This window comes from Lepeophtheirus salmonis, chromosome 13 (genome assembly GCF_016086655.4).
Source record: "Lepeophtheirus salmonis chromosome 13, UVic_Lsal_1.4, whole genome shotgun sequence".
Classification (NCBI taxonomy): Eukaryota; Metazoa; Arthropoda; class Copepoda; order Siphonostomatoida; family Caligidae; genus Lepeophtheirus; species Lepeophtheirus salmonis.
In genome coordinates, this window is record NC_052143.2 from 17,230,889 (window position 1) to 17,252,124 (window position 21,236).

The 21,236-nt window shown below is 32.7% G+C and overlaps 3 protein-coding genes and 1 pseudogene across 3 annotated transcripts; 3 read left to right on the forward strand and 1 right to left on the reverse strand.

Moving 5' to 3' along the window:
* Positions 1–1,720: 1,720 nt before the first annotated feature.
* LOC121127476 (L-gulonolactone oxidase) lies at positions 1,721–3,978 on the reverse strand. Its single transcript, XM_040722853.2, has 7 exons — positions 3,705–3,978; positions 3,455–3,594; positions 3,078–3,383; positions 2,865–3,018; positions 2,561–2,807; positions 2,318–2,507; positions 1,721–2,257 (listed from the first exon to the last, which is right to left on the reverse strand). Exons 1-7 carry the CDS (start codon positions 3,783–3,785, stop codon positions 1,972–1,974), a joined length of 1,404 nt encoding a protein of 467 aa, XP_040578787.1. The 5' UTR covers positions 3,786–3,978; the 3' UTR covers positions 1,721–1,971.
* A 557-nt stretch (positions 3,979–4,535) lies between these two features.
* Positions 4,536–5,400, forward strand: LOC121127477 (heat shock cognate 71 kDa protein-like). The gene has a single exon (XM_040722854.2). The coding sequence runs from the start codon at positions 4,632–4,634 to the stop codon at positions 5,223–5,225; it is 594 nt and encodes a 197-aa protein (XP_040578788.1). The 5' UTR covers positions 4,536–4,631; the 3' UTR covers positions 5,226–5,400.
* Positions 5,401–5,951: 551 nt separating this feature from the next.
* LOC121127475 (heat shock 70 kDa protein 1) lies at positions 5,952–8,240 on the forward strand. Its single transcript, XM_040722851.2, has one exon. It carries the CDS (start codon positions 6,113–6,115, stop codon positions 8,057–8,059), a length of 1,947 nt encoding a protein of 648 aa, XP_040578785.1. The 5' UTR covers positions 5,952–6,112; the 3' UTR covers positions 8,060–8,240.
* LOC121127891 (heat shock 70 kDa protein 1-like) lies at positions 8,123–11,073 on the forward strand (annotated as a pseudogene).
* Positions 11,074–21,236: the final 10,163 nt, after the last annotated feature.

The window sequence follows — 21,236 nt, forward strand, 5'->3', positions numbered from 1 at the left end:
ACGTACCAGATATTAAATAATTATTAGAGAATAGTGTAATTATCGTGAGTAGATTATTGGTCTAAAACATTTTTGGTGAATGAAATTTCATGGAATGGATTATATAAACACAACACAGTAGTGGTTGTAGGGCTCTTGCCTCCTGTTCTTTAACCCCCGAGCCATATACTCTCCCAGAATTTAACCCTCTATACAATAAATAGCGACTATACGACCAAACATTCAATCTTTTAACAAACATAAAAACGTAATTATTAATTTAACTTAATTACGTAAGTATTAGTGATGTATCGGACTTCTCTTGACCTGATCACTTGTAACTTCTTGGAACGTCACAGAATAGTTTTCAATTAACTGTACATTTATGATTTATTTACTATTAAATAATTAATAGTATAATAATACATATATAATTTCAGATATAATGGTCAATTATTGACAGAGGTTGGAACTTTTGGACTCAGGGCTTGCGACTCGGCTTTGAGTTGAGTCCATATTTTGAAGACGAGCTCATAATCAAATACTCGAGACTTTACTTAGACTTCATTGATTGGTCTTAAAACTTGAGTTGTACTCCAAAGCTAGAATATTGTTTTCTCAAGAAAAGCCTTGACACTATGGACCCCATATTATAGTTATGGACTTGTAATGAGCTTGAATGAAATCGAAGGATTTGATGAAAATATCCAAGGACTTGGATATGACTTGATATTTTAAGTGGACTTGCAGTAAATGAACTTTGTCCCCACTCTGACTAATGCGGTGTCGTAAGTTGCCTGCAGGAGTGGAAACGACATTTCGAAATCTTTGGAGCCATGGATTAAATATTTATTTAGAAATGGTTAAACACCTACTATAATTCAAATGTGGGCTCGTTATATTTTGAAAAGACATATCGGATAACAAATACTGCCGTTTTACATGCCATGGTCTAATAAAAAGAAGCAAACTAAATGAAATATATGTAGTTCCATCAATATTTGTACCCAAAACACACTCCTTAGTCTTGCAAAATGTGAACTACGAATTGGGCATCTTCTCAAGCAAGACACAGTAAGTCATTGGAATGATTAAATCAAGAAATTGACGCATTTTATTCCTTCAAACAACTTTAAATAATAAATATATTTGATGATGATTGATGCTGCAATACTATGTAACTGTGGTTTTCATTTATGCTACACCAATTTGAAACGATGAAAAGTTTAATTATTTTTTTTCGGCAAAGAGTCGTAGAACCGACATTAATACAATAGACTTAGTTAATAGCTACTATTTTGTCTATGCTCATAAGTGTGTGGGAGAGTGAGGAAATTGTCATAGTAAGGGTAAAATATAGTAGCTATTCAAAGACGTAGTCAAAGTTTGAAATTCGTACTTGTGAAAGTATGAGTTAAGTTTATTTTGTACCTTTATCATTCAAATATTAATTGCAAAAAAGTACCCATTATAAGTTACTTCTAATTGACTTTTAGTAGAAATGAATAATTTTTGTGTATATATTTGCTATGTATAGCTACGGAATATTATCCAAATTATCAGAGTTAATTGTGTAAAACTTGAGTGTTTAACTATTTCCGGCCTCCCCTACAAATAGAATAAGCAAACAGCTAAAGTAGTCTTAAAAATTCATCTTAGCATTTTCCAAAATCGACTTTTTTCTTTATAATTCCTATAATGATTATCTTTGTAGTAAGATATTTTCTTTTTATATTAATTAATTGATTAATAAATGAATAAATTTAAAACATAAATTAATATTGACAATATTTTAAATTTGATGACGAAACATCTAAACAGATAAACGTTTTATATGAAATCTATCATTTGATTCTTTTAAGAAAATTAACACAGAAATGTTTAAAAGTAGGTATGATAATTGGCCATTTTTGTAATTATGATTTTATAACTCTGCAGCAGGCGAAAGTGCCATATTCTCCGTCCAGTGAGTATTTTCAGTTTCCTTTGTTTCTAAATGGCAAATAATGACAACATAGAACTCGAAATAGAGCTACACTCATTGAGTGATTTTCTAAAGCAAGGGCTATAAACTGTTCCATGAATGTACGCACTATTTAATATATTTTCAGAGTCTAATCGACTTTTAATGGAACACCATTTTTCATATTTTTTGAAAATATGATTAAGAACTAATGGAGAAGTAAGTCGTTCGCCATACCAAGCTCTTACAGCTCCAACTGAATGGAAAATATCCTCAAATTCTGAAATTGCAATCGGATTAGGATCAATCTTGGGACTGAAAAAAGAAAAAAAAGACAGTAATGTGAGTTGTTTTAAGATCGATAAGTTAACTTACATAAACCAATCATACCAAACAGTAACTGCTGGTCTGTCTAAATAGGGAGCCAAATATGGTTTCTTTTGAATCATATTTTTATCAACTTTTAGGGATTGAATGAACAGGGGTGATATGCCGCAGATAGTATCACTATTTGGATGAGAGTTTGCCCAAGCCGAAATGTTATACAAAACATGTGGAAGTTTGTCTATAAACAATTTATGTAACGTATATTCAATAATAAACAACTATATAAATTACCTTGCGGAATTAACCATGCTGTCCATTGGCACGACTCATTTGGAGACCAAAATCGAATGGGCGAATGAGAATAATCTGAGCGATTTTTGGCAATGGACCATTGTGCAATAAACTGTATACGGCTAAGTACAGAGTTAAATACAGGAGCATCATACTGTGACGCAAAAATTCCAATTTGTCGAATAAACCAAGAAAAGTAATCGAATGCCTTTTCTAAAACAAAATTGAGCCAAGGCTGTGAGGATTCCTATAATAGACTTGTTGTTAAAAATACATAGATAATTATTATTTTTCAAAAAATTACATTTGAATATGGATCAGAAGGATTGAGATGTGTCATAACCATAAGCTCAGAAAAAGGGAACCAAGTCAATTGTTGACAAAATGAAGATTTAAATTGCATACTCCATTGTTCCATCACATCTCTAATTGAACACAAATAAGACACTTCGGTAAATCTGAAAATATTAGTATGTACATCTGTTGTTTTGAGTAAAGTAAAAAGTCCTTCACTTACTTCTGTATAGGAATGCATTTAAAAGTCGCAGATATAATAACACCAGCCATACCAAGTCCACAGCAGACCGTTTTCATTTCGACTGGGTTCCGCTCCCAGTTCCAAGACATGATCTTACCATTAGAAAGAATGACTTCAATAGACGCAATACTTGAGAGTAAGGACGCATTTCCTCCAAAAGCTCCAACGGATATGGCATCAACGACCGTTAAATTAGGAATTCGTCCAAAGGAATCGATACTAAGAGCCACACTCTCCAATATACTTTCCAGATCCGATAAGATGATGCCACTCTCCACAATAACACTGGAAAGCAATATAAAGGCAATCAAGAAAGATTAAAAATAAGAAGAAAAGAGGTTCTTGAGAAGACATACGTGGAGGTTGTCACGTCCAAACCAATGAGTTTGTTCATATATCGTAGATCTATCACAATATCCGTTGTATGGTGTCGGGTAGGGAATGTTCCACCAGTCACTTTAACAGGGGTTCCATTGTCTGTTGCCTGCTGCAGAATCTGAAATTACGTGTCAAGCTTAACAATAATCATCAAAAATGAGGACAACCACATATTATAAATATTCTAATGAATAATAGACAATTGTCAATTCATTTTGAACTACGCACATCTAGCACATCTTCGTAACAACGTGGATATAATCGTTGCACGTTGGAACGACCCGAAAAAAACTCTATTAGAGTCTTCATAGTCCAAAAAGAATGATGAATAGCTTGGATCCTCTCGTAATTCACTTTTCTACTGTCAAATCTAATAACTATTATTAAACCCAAGGAGAAGAAATGACAAAAACAGACATAAAATAAGGAAGCTGCATAGCTGAGAAAAAAAGAAAGAAAATCGGACGATAAAAACCCAAACACAAACAAACACAAAAACTCATACGCGAATATTATTTCTTTCGCTAAACCTCTCATTAGAAAATAGCTAAAAATCAAGGCGTTTAATTATTTAGCTAAATAGCTGTAGGTAAGTTATAGCTAAGGTTTAATGCATTAAAATAGATAAAATACTTAATGTGATGCTGGAACTACGTTAAGTAGGACCAATGATTTCTTATACTATCTGGAGGAGTCCAAGCTCAAACCACGCAAAAGATGTGGTAAAGATACATTTATAATGATAAATTCCACTTAGTGAACTCATATGAACTTTATACAATGAATAATAAAACTGTAAAATTTGTCGTAGTCGTAAATTTATATAAACATCACGTGATATGTTAAGCAACTCTTCCATTTTCAGATAATATTTGATATCCCGAAGGTGAATAGGAATAACCTTGTAATACCCGAAAGTTTGTTATTGAGGAAAAATGATAGCTTGACTAAATGTATACAAATTAAAGGGGGTTTTAACGCAAATGCTCAAAATGTTATTATACTAATTATTTAAACTGATGAATATGTCCTTCAAAAATAAATTATCAACTTCAGTTCGTGTTTGTACAATATCATTATGTCATAAAAGTTTTTACTATATACTCTGATAATCAACCTGCAGTTACAATTCAAGTCTTTGAAGGAGAAAGGCCAATGACCCAGAATAATCACAACTTGGGAAAATTCGATCTCACTGGGATTCCTCCAGCACCTAGGGGTACTCCTCAAATTGAAGTGACTTTTGATGTTGATGCTAATGGGATATTGAATGTGAGTGCCCTGGATAAGTCATCTGGGAAAGAAGAGAAAATAACTATTCGAAATGATAAAGGAAGACTTTCCAAGGAAGAGATTGACAAAATGATTTATGACGCTGAAGAGTACAAGGCTGAGGACGAGAAGCAGAAAGAAAGGATTGAAGCTAAAAATTCTTTAGAGTCTTATTGCTTCAACTTGAAGTCAACAGTGGAAAAGGATGAGTTTAAGGGAAAGCTATCACAAGAAGATATAGAGACAGTCAAGGCCAAGTGTGAAGAGACTATCAAATGGTTGGATACTAATCAAACTGCAGAAAAGGATGAATATCAATACAAACAAAAAGAAATTGAGGCTCTTAGTAATCCCATCATGAAAAAACTATATGAATCCTCCTCAAACAGTAGCAGTCAGAGAACCAGTGGATGTTCAACTCCTGGAGGAATCCCTAAAAGAGAGAATATGGGTCCTACAGTTGAAGAAGTCTATTAAAATATCCATGTTGGATTAATTAATTAATGAATTAGTTATTTATTTTTCATTCATTCAGAAGCCATGTTCCTCAATATAACCTACATCCATATTGTAAGATAGTTATATATTATATATCCATTTCTGTACATAATATTTATGTGTTAAAAAAGAAATAAAATGATTTCTTAGATTAGAAAAATCACTATGTTAATTTTCTTAAATTTTAAAAGTAGCCTATATTCAATATTCATGGGCTTACATACATAGTAATATTATGTAGTATTTCTTCCTAAACTTCGGAAACTTTGAAATTTGTGGAGCACACAACCTATTGAATATAGTTTGAAGTAAAATATTATTTTTTTTTGAATGGTAACGTATGTGTTTTTTTTTTTTTGATTCTTTAAATGGATTTCAATGATTTGTCTTATCTTTAAGGAGGAGGTACAAAAAAGTAGTCTATAAATATAACCAATAGTATATATAGCTAAAAAAAGTGGAAGAAATACACATTTTTTATGAAATTAATACAATTCAAATTACAAAATACTCATCTACATCTAGGTAATAGTATATTATGAAGATGACTATTTCTCAAAAATTTAAATTATTACGATAAATGATTATTATTTTTTTTTTTTTTCATTTAGAGAAATACATAATATGTATGCATAATTATATAATTGACACTCCTGCATCGTTCTCATAGAATGTTCTAGATTGTTCTCGAAAGTTCTCCATAAACCTTGAAATTTCTCGTATGATCTCAACATTTCTCTTAATTTGAAATACATAATATATAAGGAAGACAGAGCTAAGGTATTTAGTTTAGTTTGAAACTAGAAAACAATTGAGTAGGATATCAATATCATACATACATAGAAGAAAGAAATCAGGAAATAATAATGGTTGGAAAAAAAGCTATTGGAATTGATTTGGGAACAACTTACTCCTGTGTTGGAGTATTTGAAAATGGAAAAGTAGAAATTATAGCTAACGATCAAGGCAATAGGACTACACCTTCTTATGTTGCATTCACTGATACGGAAAGGCTCATTGGAGATGCAGCCAAGAATCAAGTGGCTCTGAATCCTAGTAATACAGTCTTTGATGCTAAAAGACTGATTGGTCGAGACTACAGTGATATATCTCTCCAAAAAGACATGAAGCATTGGCCGTTTGAAGTTGAAAACATGGGAGGAAAACCAAGGATCAAAATTGAATACAAATGTGAAAAGAAATCATTTACACCTGAAGAGATCTCAGCCATGGTTCTCACTAAAATGAAGGAAACGGCTGAGGCGTATCTGGGAAGAACTGTTACAGATGCTGTTGTTACTGTTCCAGCTTATTTTAATGATTCTCAAAGGCAAGCTACAAAGGACGCTGGTGCAATTGCAGGTCTCAACGTACTTCGAATCATAAATGAACCAACTGCTGCTGCAATTGCTTATGGTTTGGACAAGAAAAAAGGGCTGAATGGACAGGAAAGTAATGTTCTCATCTTTGATCTTGGAGGTGGAACTTTTGATGTCTCCATTTTATCCATTGAAGATGGTGTCTTTGAAGTTAAATCCACTGCTGGAGATACACATCTTGGGGGTGAAGACTTTGATAACAGAATGGTGGATCATTTTGTTGCAGAATTCAAACGGAAACAAAAGAAGGATATGTCTAAGAATAAAAGAGCTTTAAGAAGACTTAGAACCGCCTGTGAGCGAGCAAAACGTACTTTATCAGCCTCAGCTCAAGCGAATATTGAAATTGATTCCTTATTTGAAGGCACAGATTTTTACAGTAATATTACGAGAGCTCGGTTCGAAGAATTGTGCTCAGACTTATTCAAAGGAACATTAGAGCCTGTGGAAAAAGCTTTGAGAGATGCTAAAATGGATAAGTCCTCCATTCATGAGATTGTCTTGGTGGGAGGCTCAACTCGTATCCCTAAAGTACAAAAGCTTCTCCAAGACTTTTTTAATGGAAAGGATTTGAATCGTTCTATCAACCCAGATGAAGCTGTAGCCTACGGAGCTGCTGTTCAAGCCGCAATTCTCACGGGTGAGGAACATGAAACAGTCTCCAACTTACTTCTTTTGGATGTTGCACCTCTTTCTCTTGGAATTGAAACAGCTGGAGGAGTTATGACTTCTCTCATTCCAAGGAATACAACGATTCCGACAAAGCAAAAAAAAGTTTTTACTACATACTCTGATAATCAACCTGCAGTTACAATTCAAGTCTTTGAAGGAGAAAGGCCAATGACCCAGAATAATCACAACTTGGGAAAATTCGATCTCACTGGGATTCCTCCAGCACCTAGGGGTACTCCTCAAATTGAAGTGACTTTTGATGTTGATGCTAATGGGATATTGAATGTGAGTGCCCTGGATAAGTCATCTGGGAAAGAAGAGAAAATAACTATTCGAAATGATAAAGGAAGACTTTCCAAGGAAGAGATTGACAAAATGATTTATGACGCTGAAGAGTACAAGGCTGAGGACGAGAAGCAGAAAGAAAGGATTGAAGCTAAAAATTCTTTAGAGTCTTATTGCTTCAACTTGAAGTCAACAGTGGAAAAGGATGAGTTTAAGGGAAAGCTATCACAAGAAGATATAGAGACAGTCAAGGCCAAGTGTGAAGAGACTATCAAATGGTTGGATACTAATCAAACTGCAGAAAAGGATGAATATCAATACAAACAAAAAGAAATTGAGGCTCTTAGTAATCCCATCATGAAAAAACTATATGAATCCTCCTCAAACAGTAGCAGTCAGAGAACCAGTGGATGTTCAACTCCTGGAGGAATCCCTAAAAGAGAGAATATGGGTCCTACAGTTGAAGAAGTCTATTAAAATATCCATGTTGGATTAATTAATTAATGAATTAGTTATTTATTTTTCATTCATTCAGAAGCCATGTTCCTCAATATAACCTACATCCATATTGTAAGATAGTTATATATTATATATCCATTTCTGTACATAATATTTATGTGTTAAAAAAGAAATAAAATGATTTCTTAGATTAGAAAAATCACTATGTTAATTTTCTTAAATTTTAAAAGTAGCCTATATTCAATATTCATGGGCTTACATACATAGTAATATTATGTAGTATTTCTTCCTAAACTTCGGAAACTTTGAAATTTGTGGAGCACACAACCTATTGAATATAGTTTGAAGTAAAATATTATTTTTTTTTGAATGGTAACGTATGTGTTTTTTTGTTTTTTTGATTCTTTAAATGGATTTCAATGATTTGTCTTATCTTTAAGGAGGAGGTACAAAAAAGTAGTCTATAAATATAACCAATAGTATATATAGCTAAAAAAAGTGGAAGAAATACACATTTTTTATGAAATTAATACAATTCAAATTACAAAATACTCATCTACATCTAGGTAATAGTATATTATGAAGATGACTATTTCTCAAAAATTTAAATTATTACGATAAATGATTATTATTTTTTTTTTTTTTCATTTAGAGAAATACATAATATGTATGCATAATTATATAATTGACACTCCTGCATCGTTCTCATAGAATGTTCTAGATTGTTCTCGAAAGTTCTCCATAAACCTTGAAATTTCTCGTATGATCTCAACATTTCTCTTAATTTGAAATACATAATATATAAGGAAGACAGAGCTAAGGTATTTAGTTTAGTTTGAAACTAGAAAACAATTGAGTAGGATATCAATATCATACATACATAGAAGAAAGAAATCAGGAAATAATAATGGTTGGAAAAAAGCTATTGGAATTGATTTGGGAACAACTTACTCCTGTGTTGGAGTATTTGAAAATGGAAAAGTAGAAATTATAGCTAACGATCAAGGCAATAGGACTACACCTTCTTATGTTGCATTCACTGATACGGAAAGGCTCATTGGAGATGCAGCCAAGAATCAAGTGGCTCTGAATCCTAGTAATACAGTCTTTGATGCTAAAAGACTGATTGGTCGAGACTACAGTGATATATCTCTCCAAAAGACATGAAGCATTGGCCGTTTGAAGTTGAAAACATGGGAGGAAAACCAAGGATCAAAATTGAATACAAATGTGAAAAGAAATCATTTACACCTGAAGAGATCTCAGCCATGGTTCTCACTAAAATGAAGGAAACGGCTGAGGCGTATCTGGGAAGAACTGTTACAGATGCTGTTGTTACTGTTCCAGCTTATTTTAATGATTCTCAAAGGCAAGCTACAAAGGACGCTGGTGCAATTGCAGGTCTCAACGTACTTCGAATCATAAATGAACCAACTGCTGCTGCAATTGCTTATGGTTTGGACAAGAAAAAAGGGTTGAATGGACAGGAAAGTAATGTTCTCATCTTTGATCTTGGAGGTGGAACTTTTGATGTCTCCATTTTATCCATTGAAGATGGTGTCTTTGAAGTTAAATCCACTGCTGGAGATACACATCTTGGGGGTGAAGACTTTGATAACAGAATGGTGGATCATTTTGTTGCAGAATTCAAACGGAAACAAAAGAAGGATATGTCTAAGAATAAAAGAGCTTTAAGAAGACTTAGAACCGCCTGTGAGCGAGCAAAACGTACTTTATCAGCCTCAGCTCAAGCGAATATTGAAATTGATTCCTTATTTGAAGGCACAGATTTTTACAGTAATATTACGAGAGCTCGGTTCGAAGAATTGTGCTCAGACTTATTCAAAGGAACATTAGAGCCTGTGGAAAAAGCTTTGAGAGATGCTAAAATGGATAAGTCCTCCATTCATGAGATTGTCTTGGTGGGAGGCTCAACTCGTATCCCTAAAGTACAAAAGCTTCTCCAAGACTTTTTAATGGAAAGGATTTGAATCGTTCTATCAACCCAGATGAAGCTGTAGCCTACGGAGCTGCTGTTCAAGCCGCAATTCTCACGGGTGAGGAACATGAAACAGTCTCCAACTTACTTCTTTTGGATGTTGCACCTCTTTCTCTTGGAATTGAAACAGCTGGAGGAGTTATGACTTCTCTCATTCCAAGGAATACAACGATTCCGACAAAGCAAAAAAAAGTTTTTACTACATACTCTGATAATCAACCTGCAGTTACAATTCAAGTCTTTGAAGGAGAAAGGCCAATGACCCAGAATAATCACAACTTGGGAAAATTCGATCTCACTGGGATTCCTCCAGCACCTAGGGGTACTCCTCAAATTGAAGTGACTTTTGATGTTGATGCTAATGGGATATTGAATGTGAGTGCCCTGGATAAGTCATCTGGGAAAGAAGAGAAAATAACTATTCGAAATGATAAAGGAAGACTTTCCAAGGAAGAGATTGACAAAATGATTTATGACGCTGAAGAGTACAAGGCTGAGGACGAGAAGCAGAAAGAAAGGATTGAAGCTAAAAATTCTTTAGAGTCTTATTGCTTCAACTTGAAGTCAACAGTGGAAAAGGATGAGTTTAAGGGAAAGCTATCACAAGAAGATATAGAGACAGTCAAGGCCAAGTGTGAAGAGACTATCAAATGGTTGGATACTAATCAAACTGCAGAAAAGGATGAATATCAATACAAACAAAAAGAAATTGAGGCTCTTAGTAATCCCATCATGAAAAAACTATATGAATCCTCCTCAAACAGTAGCAGTCAGAGAACCAGTGGATGTTCAACTCCTGGAGGAATCCCTAAAAGAGAGAATATGGGTCCTACAGTTGAAGAAGTCTATTAAAATATCCATGTTGGATTAATTAATTAATGAATTAGTTATGTATTTTTCATTCATTCAGAAACCATGTTCCTCAATATAACCTACATCCATATTGTAAGATAGTTATATATTATATATCCATTTCTGTACATAATATTTATGTGTTAAAAAAGAAATAAAATGATTTCTTAGATTAGAAAAATCACTATGTTAATTTTCTTAAATTTTAAAAGTAGCCTATATTCAATATTCATGGGCTTACATATATAGTAATATTATGTAGTATTTCTTCCTAAACTTCGGAAACTTTGAAATTTGTGGAGCACACAACCAAAATTTGATTGAGCTACAGATCTTAAATTTATTTTGTAACAATTCCACTAAGAAATTTTAGTAAATTCCTTGTCTTTTTATCTGTTTGTGAACGGCAATAATTCTGATCAATGCCAAGTACTCTTGTTAATATAGGTATGAAAAGAAACTGATTGATTGATCTTACAGTCCTTATTATATCCAAAGTTGCAAATTTATATCAGTTGAAAAAATAAATGTTAGAATTAGCAGACACGATAATCAAATCAATTCTCTTTGAAGTTAAAAAAATTGCTATCCCCTTTTTTTTTCATCTTTCCAAAAGTTAAATTGAATGGAAAAAGTCTTTTAATGTTGACAGTGACATGACCTTGATAAACTTTTCTATTTCATGATTCATAAATTATTTTCCTTATTCTGTTGATTTTTTTAATTAAAATAAATTATACCATTTATAATGATTTTTTAGCATTAATTCCTCATGCGATTCAAAAAGAAGTGTTGGGGCAGTAAGTTTATGTGATACAATTAAAAATGGATTTTTTCAACGTCGGATCAAAAAAGTAGTGTATGCACGGAGGTAGTATCACGGCAAAAGCTCACATAAATTGAAACGATCAATGTTAAAAAAGAAAAAAAAAAAGAGATATTATTATTCATTTTGACGAGCAATGATAATCAAACAGTCGACTTATATTTAGTACTTATAAAATATAAAAATGATCATTGTTAGTAAAAATAATACATTAACGATAAGAATATTAAAATTTCAAAAATAAAGTACTGTTGAAAAGAAAAAATTGAGATGGTCATCTTAAATCACAATTTAAAATCTTAATCATGACTCAAATCAAAAACTAACAAATATTATAGGTGTAGTAACACTTGCAGTTAAGCCCACACTATGGATCTTTATTTCAATAGTGTTGGCCTCAGAATCGAACAAGATGTATACATGCATTTTCTAAAACAGGTTTTTGTACTCTGGATAAAGCCTGTGGCTGCTTGCAGGCCTTAATAGTTCCAGCGATACATTGTATCAGCATACTAAATCCAGAGAGGAATGAAATAGTTGAATACCAATCACTTTTATATCACTTTTGGCCTCATGAGGCATGGCCTCCAAACTCCCAGATTTAAATCCATTCAATTATTATTTTAAGGGAAGGTTGGAATACAGTGACTACAGGACTCACCATAACAATATTATTTCCTTAAAGCGATACATCACCTCAACTTCAAAGAAATCTTGTTCCCCCAGGGGTATTTAGGACATATTTATATTTCATTGGGTGTGTGGGAAAAGTCCTTTACCAAAATGGACAACAGATTGAATAAATATATTCTGTCTACACTTCTTTAGTAAATTTTATAAGTAAGTTAAAAAAAAATAATAGTAAGTTTATTAGTGTTATTTTTGAGGATAATTTAATCATAAACATTCTGTATATTGGTGATACATGAAATTCTAGATACATGGAATACTCACATATCTTACATATAGATAATATAAACTATTAATAAACCCCGTATAAGAAGCATTTTTTAAAACTAAATGTGTTTTTTTTCAAAGTGAAAAAGGGTATATCTTTATTGAACATAGTTAGTTTTATATCCACCTAGCTTAGTGTATTGCACACCGGAGGCAAAATTATATTCTTCATGGTGAAGGAGGAATATTCTTTAGTTGTATTGTTCCAAGAAATTGCGAAAAAGCAATTGGTAGTAATTATTATAAATATTTACGTATGTGAAACATGAATCCAGTTATTAAGCAAAATCTGAAAATCTTTTTTTATCTTTTCAACCGATTTCCCTTAATTAAAATTTTTATTAGTACAAAGATCCAATTTTCCAGTCAATCTCTTATAGTGATTGTTCCAGCAATAGAGGACAACAGTTTGGGTATCAAGTTGTTTCTATAGAAAAAATATATATGAATTTAAGTACAAACATATTATAATTATCCCACAGTAATGCTATTTTAAATGTTGATGCTTCTCCTCTTTATTGGAATAATTCATTTTCTACTCCCAAAAATTATATCCCAGACATCTAATATTAACAAGGGTTTTAATTCTTTTGTAACAAATGTTTCGCTCTCGCTTTCTATTAGCGCTCTTTTTTTCCATACTAAGATATCTAGTTATTCGGAAACCACCTGTATTTCCTTCTATATATAAGAATTTATATAAAATAACATAAAGCTCAGTAATTATATTATTGACTTGGATCTTGAAAATGACCAATAAAAATACAAGAGTCGTTACTTGATTTTTGTGAAATTTGTATCTTTGAAATTTAGCCCGTGATAACTTATGTATTATTTTATAAATATTAATTTTGATAAAATGTGACCCGTTGTCTCCATGCACCTTTAACATACTTTATTTCTTCATGTGTTCGATCGTAGATACGTGCTTACTCTAATGATTTGTTTTTTATTATATTATATGTATCTAAACCAAAAAAAAGGAATAGTAAAATTTCTCATAAAAATATTTATTCCTACATATTTGGTCAGAATACTCAAATTTGGTACTATGGTTTAGATTGAAACAATTGATTTTTCATCGCTTTTATAAAATGATTTCTTTGTTCAATCTATATACTTTGAAGCCTAATGTTCTTATTAATTATATTCAGCTCTAATTATTAGTTTTTAGACTCTTAATTTTCTTCATTGAGGATTTACCACACACAAACCAATTATTATATAATATTGTTAAGACACTATTGTTCATTTTTTTCTAGTAAACAACAAATTGATATATTTGTATACGACACTTCATTAGTGTTTTACTTTTATTAATAATTATATGTATGCAGATTAGCATATTTTAATAACGGACTTTACAGGGTGACAAGTATGTTTTAAAAAACATTAAATCTTTAATAGCATATAAATATGAATAGTACAAAAATATATATGGTCAGAAATGATAAATAATTTTTAATTTACATACATAAGTAAGGTAATTTTTATTCGAAATATAATGTTTTGGCCTTGATCACCGGTGTTAAAAGTCCATCAACTACTACACAAGATACAAAAATGGCATTTGTGTCGAGATCGGTCCAACTGGCATTCAAGTTCTCTCTTAGTGCTGGTTACGTTTACGTCAACTCATCTACCTCTTTTGTATACTCATTTGATGTTTCATGCAAAAAATTGACTACTTCCACCGTTTTTTCATTATAAGTTCAAACGACTAACTTTACACCTTCGTGTGTCCGACTGAATTTAAACAGACATGAATGATCTTATAAAAGTAATTTTTCTCACATTTTCAGATTGTGTGTCTCTCTGAGCACCTCGGAATTTTCGCACGGTGGCTAACTTGGAGGTTTTCACTTCGTATAGCATACTCTCGCAAGGTTTTTTCTTCTTAAACTATCAACAGCACCGATTAATGATCTTCAATATATAATAAAGGAATATGCAACGACATCCTCTTATTATGATGTATTTTCAAATGCACATACTATAATTAACATGAAATACTAAAACATAAGATTATTTTGAATGGGATTGCAACGTGGGCACATTCAACATGTTTATTTATATGTATTACTTATGTCAATATATAAAAATCTGATTAACCATGACGTACAATGGAATGAAGATGAGGGATGTCTTTTTACTATATGTGGTCACATTAGCCCAATCCATCACTGATGCTAATTTTTATAGGTGAATCACAATTTTTTTCTCACCAGAAAGGTTTTTATTTCAAAAACATTTGTGTCCATAAAGAAACATTAAAATTCTAAATTAATATCCTTAAATGTAACCTCATTATTAGTCACAAAGTTTCAGTAAAATGTTCATTGAAAAAATTGAAACAAAATACAACCAAAGCATCACTAAGACAATATAAATAATATAAAATTATACAGAATAGTATAAAACACCCTCTGAAGGAAAATATCATCCACTAATATGCTTTTTATATTGACGAATTATTAACTGAAGAGTCCTTTCATGTCGTATGGAAATCTGTGGGAAGTATTTTATTAACTTCACGTAGCACAATCGGAGTTGGTACACTCAAAGAAAATGTAGCTTACCTTGCAGCAGGGGCTATAAGTACAGAGTATCATTAAGACTAAAAACTCAGTATACAGTAAAGTTTTGTGCTATAAATGACTTATACTTACTAAGAGACGCGTTTATTGCCTTTTGTTCTTGAGAAAGTTCCTTCCTTCGAGAGGAAACAACAAACAGAATATATCTTTTAATTGCTGCTTCATTATAGTTCTTGATAAATATATGATTAATCACAAAAAACTGCTTAATTATTGTAAGAACTGGGCAGTCAACAAAAGCGTGAATACTATAATTAAAAAATCGTCTTCAGTCTTAGCAAAGACTTGAAAACTTTATCAGCTTCGCCGTTATCAAGAATTGAGGGGTAAATTTCCTTCCATGATTTATCTTCAAAGAGTGTACCATTTTCTTTTCAAAGGATTTATCAAGGTTGAGAACAGATATAAAATAAACGAGTATTTTCTTACCCTCTTTTTTCAAAAGAGATATTATATTGACCAATTTTATGCACCAAGGAGTTAGTGGAGCATGATATAAAGGGAAGAAGAATTTAACTGTATCAAAAATAGGGTTGCATTTTATGTGATGAGAATAAGGACCTTTTCGACCGTAGCGATTTTTTCAAGCTCACTTGGGTCTCGACGATGCTTAAAAAAAAATTTTTTTTTGTTCAGGTTTTGGCAAGTGATGTCGATCGTATTATTTGAACTAAAATAACGAGTATTTTCCCAAATGATTTTCTGAGCTGTTGCCCATTTCTTTGATGGATAGAGAATGGGGTTATTTGAAAGGCGAGTGCCTAACATTAAATAACTTAAAGCATTCGAAGCGTAAAAAAATATTCTCCATTCCTGGTAATCCTTAAAAGTTATATCTTTTAAAATTTTGAAATAGATTTTGGGTAAAATATTACCAACTAAGACAATTCCTCCCCCTAATTGAGACTGTGGTCTCTTTAGGGTGGGGATGTAACGTTTATCGAAAAATGTACCAAGTCATTCAACTTCATCCATTAATGACTCCTCAAAGGCACAGCGGTAGCAATATATATATATATGTAATCTGAGGAATCAATTTGGTATTAGATAAATCAACTCAATTTTGAAGATTAAATCTCCTCCACTGGATACACCACTGACGGGCCTTCCAGTGGACTTTTATCCGATTATAAGTAGCCAGGCCATCACTTTTCTATTCAAGGCCAATATATCAACAGTGTTAACTACCGAACAGCCACCCTTCTTCAAATCCGTAGAAGGATGTCAGGGACTTAAAGAGAGGATATAAGTTTTTTTTTGAAATTCACCCCCATTCCCAGAACCCTAGGGAATTTTTCGAATGCAGAAATTATAATTTCAACTCTCTTTTTAAAATTGTTTAATCGCATTTTCTTCAATCATACGCATAATGTTATCTGCTTATAAATCAACCAAGTTGCATATATCATCAAAAGGAACTCTGAAAGCCCTGTATTTACTATTCGATTAAAGGTTTAAATGCTCCGATGTAGTTACCAAGAGAAGTGGCGGAAACCGAACACCCTTGTCTGCAGATTTTTTCCAATTTTATGGGATCAATCTGTAGTTCATTCAATAAAAAATGTAAGGTGCATTTCAAAAAAACTGCACGGATAGGATTTAAGAAACGTCTCTGTAACTTTTTTTTATGACTAATCAAACCAAATACTTTACTAAAATCTAATGTCACAATTTGTACGAAGTTTTTCTTCAATCTTGTTTTGTCAATAGCCTGTATATTCTTGGAAGTGTTTGCAATGTGTGTATTTTTCAAATATTCTTTTTGTTGCTAACCTAACTTCCAATTCAATAAATATTCGATTTACTTAGTTAACACTCCGGCCAATATTCTATATGATTCGTTTAGAATTGTAAATGGCCCCCAATGGTTTATTCTTGTCCCATCACCTTTTTTAGGCATCAAAGATATTCTACCCTATGTAACAACACCAGGGAGCTTCCCTATTGTCTCCATATCGGTTCTAATCCCAATAGTGTTCTCATGGCAAAAAATATATATCTTCCCTTTGATGATATCCAGGTCTGATGCTTCTAAAGGGTTTTTCGTTAACAGCGCTCACATTTAAAAAAATAAATAAAACGAAAACGGTTTGAGATATTGACGATTTCTTTATTTGCCGTTAAAATATATTCAAGTTAATTTATGAATAAAATTCGATGTCGTTTGAATGACGTGCACGTTTTACGAAGTCCAATCGTTAAACCCAATTTTCAACTACTTTTCTGCATAAATTGGCTGAAACTACAGCAATTTCGAGCTGAATATTTGTTCTGAGCTCTTCTAACGTCGACGGGTTATTGTTGTAGACCAGGGGTTTTACGTGACCCCACAGAAAATGGTCTAGAGGCGTTAAATCGCACGAGCGAGGCGGCCAATTGACTGGTTCATTTCTGGAGATAAGACGCTCACCAAACCATCTCTTCCATAAATCGATTGTAACACTTCAATAAATCGATTGTGAGGTGGCACCGTCTTCAGCCCAGTTTTCCAATTCCCGCCGTTTGAAGTGATCAAGCAGCTTCAGTTCTTGTGTCAGCTTGATTTTATACAGGTGTAGGCCAAGATCTTTTCGCAAAATTCGCCACAACGATGTCACAGAGATGCCCAACGATTGAGAACGGCGCGTAAGAGACAAATTTTGGTCATCTTGAATTGATGCGCTTGCGGCAGCAATATTTATTACACTTTGTGCATTTCTTTATCTCACTGGCGCAGGAACATTATGCAGCGTGTATGTTGACTCAAATTTTTTCACCAAACGTTGAATTGTTGATTTTACAGGTCGATTACGTTGACCATAAATTGGCGTTAACGCTCTTAAAGTTTGGATCAAAGACTCACCACTTTTGTAATAAATTTTAATAATTTGCAAGCGTTGCTCGAGTGTGTACTGCTACATGATAAAACTACAATTATTTTTTGAGCACAGCTGTCAAAGAAACAATCACAAATATTACGTCGTTTTCGAAACCTATCAACGTAAAATGGAAGCGTCTCTATTGAAAAACCCTTTAAAATGATGATTAATATATTAAAATATCTTCTCCTCCGTATATACAAAACAAATGCTCACCTTCTTTGGTCTAGGAAAACCCTTTCTAGCAAAACTTATGGAAATATTTGAAAATAAACTTTGGAGCAGTTGGCTCTTTCCTTTCAGTTACTATTTTATTAATTCCTCTCTTATATAGTTCATTTGTTAACGACATACTTTTCAATCTTTTGTTGAGATTTCTTTTTTAAACAACTTTTTTCCCAATTTCTTCTTCAGAGATCTTAGAAATTCCTATAATGTTTAAAAAGTCCCCCGTTATATCTCGAATAAACAAGGAACCTGTCTTCATTATGTCTTCAATATCCTCCTTTAACTTCTCTGCATTCCTCTTCTTATTGATCAAGGTAATAATTGTCTCTCAAATGATTTTGTAAATACTGCATATAGTTTATTGGAGGATAAGAGTCAAAAGAAATCCTCAATCTATATTTTGATTTATATTCACTTGAGTCAATTACCCAATTAGGGATACTGAATTTTTTGTTAAGAGAATTGACATAAGATTCCAAGTTGATCAATTTGTGATCAGAAGAAGGTTTTATCCTATAAGTTGATTTTTTGCGGTATTGTAGAATATCCTTCGAGACTAGGGCATGATCAATTCTTCACGAATCTTTGCCCAACCTCCAAGAACATTCTCCTTTTTCAAGGCCTACATTTAAATCATCAATCAAAATCAAAGGGCGTTTGTCTATCTTATGGCTATTACTTATGGATTGAGAAAAAGGGAACGTATTTTCATTCCGAGCCGCCTGTGCATAGCCTCATCTTATGTCAAACATTCTTATATGAATATTGCTTAATGCTTTTAAAAGTTCCCAATGACTTCAATACCAGTGAGAGGATACCTCGGCGCAAGTTAGATCCAGTGAAATAACTTCACTAATTCAAAAAGAACATGAAATACAACAAGAAGACGATCCCTTAAACTTTATATCCTGCAAGTATATTAAATCTGGCTTTAGTGCTTTGATTCTTTTCATCATTGCTGCCTGTCTGGATTTAAGATCTCTTCCTCTTCTAGAGTTTAGGGAGTCTATTCTTCTCATAACTATATTCCTCTTAAGATAATAAGAACTGGGCTTATGATTTATTGAAGTCTGCGTGGAACTGTTATGGATGTAAAAGTTAAGGGTTATGATATTTTACTTTGATTTTCTCATAAGAACAATTTTTAATTCTTTTGTGCTTTTAAAGGAGTTTCCTTACTATCAGGGAACAACCCTGAATCGGAAGATGTTCTTTTATAAGAGCATACCTTGCTCGAATGGATGTGATGTATTCAGTTAAAAGAAGATCTTCTTTTTTTTTTTTGGCTTCAAATTATCACCAGTTGGGCATTCTCCTTCTTCCGAAATGCATTAATCGTTGGAGGACAAAAAAAAGGCCTCCTTGTCTGACATTTATCTCACATTTGTTGTGGCAAAGTTTTGTTCTCAATGTGAACTATTCCCTTCCTTCTCGAAACCTTTATCTTTACTACCTTGGTCAGTATTAACTAAGATATTAATTTCATTTTCATTCATTATGTTTTCTGAAGTATTTCCATTACAGTCAGACGCATCACTTATATTCTTCTCAAAAGATGCATCAAAACTCTAAGTTTTTTCTTCAACTTCAATCAACTCAATAGTTGACGATTTCGTCATCTTGTCTACTTGGGTATTCCATTTCAAGTCTTTATTGGGGTACTCCCTAGCAAAGTGTCCAAAACTAAGTTATTTCCTGACCAGCATTGGATATCCTAGTTTTAAAACCTCTGAGCGGGAGCAATCCAGGCACCTCATTTTTTAAGATTGCCCTGATTACAAAATTCCCATTCAAAATACCTTTAACCTTTCCTTCCTGAAAGCAGAATTCTTTACCCTAGATTTTTTAAATGTTGCTTTAATTGTTCAGGTGGAGTTGCATTGATTAAGTATAAGTAAACATTTTAGTATTGTAACTAATCCACCCAACCAAGTAATTGTCTTTAAAGTATATATATATGTTTTATATTTTCTTCTGTAGGAAAAGTATCAAACTTAAAAACATTGAGCTTAAGAAAATATTTTTACCTGAGCGCTTTATCAATGGGGTACTACTCCATAGCACACTTTTCTTATGGACCAGAATGGTTTCATGCAAGAGCCTGTTTATGATGTACGTTAAATGTTGATTGTATGATGAATATCTTTTCATCCCTCCAGATGATGAACATCTACATAATGTTCGTCTAATCTTCCTTATCCTGTTGCCTGTTTTGGCTATTAGATGCATTTCGGTTTAAAGAATCAAAGAGTCTTAGACTAGCAAATAGTCTTTCAGAGAGTTATTACTCTTTGCTAGGTATTTGGTCAGTTTTTTTCCCTTGCTTTTAATACTTCGGAGCGAATGCCTCGAACCTATTCAAAGTATATTACTTGATTTTGGGAAAGATGAAGATAGTATAGTATATACTTACAGATTGTGCAGCCTCTCTCTGTATCTTCAACTCTCGATTTATTTGTAAAAAGGGTTGAAGTAGTCATCTTGTAGCGAAATCACTTTTCTTTTGAGTACATGAAAGGGTCGCAAAAGATTGTTTTTTAGTTTTTCAGTACATCTTCCGACCGTTTACAAACTAATTGAAGGAAGTTTTTACGAACCAAATCAGCCTGGAGGGCTCACAATTTGAGTTTCTTGAAGACACTAGAAGTAAATATGGTTTCTAACACAATTTAGCTTGGAATTGGGGGACCATAAAACTTTGTATAATACAGCTTAATCAATTTTTTATTCTTTCATTTTTCAAGAAGGTCGTTGGTGTGGCATCTGTTGACTCGTTCCCCAATTGTCTAATTGCTGAAACTCCTGATGCCTTGAAGAATTTATTTCTAGGGTTCAACCTAGGATTGAAGTTGAATGGTTCGTCTACTCCAAGCCTAGG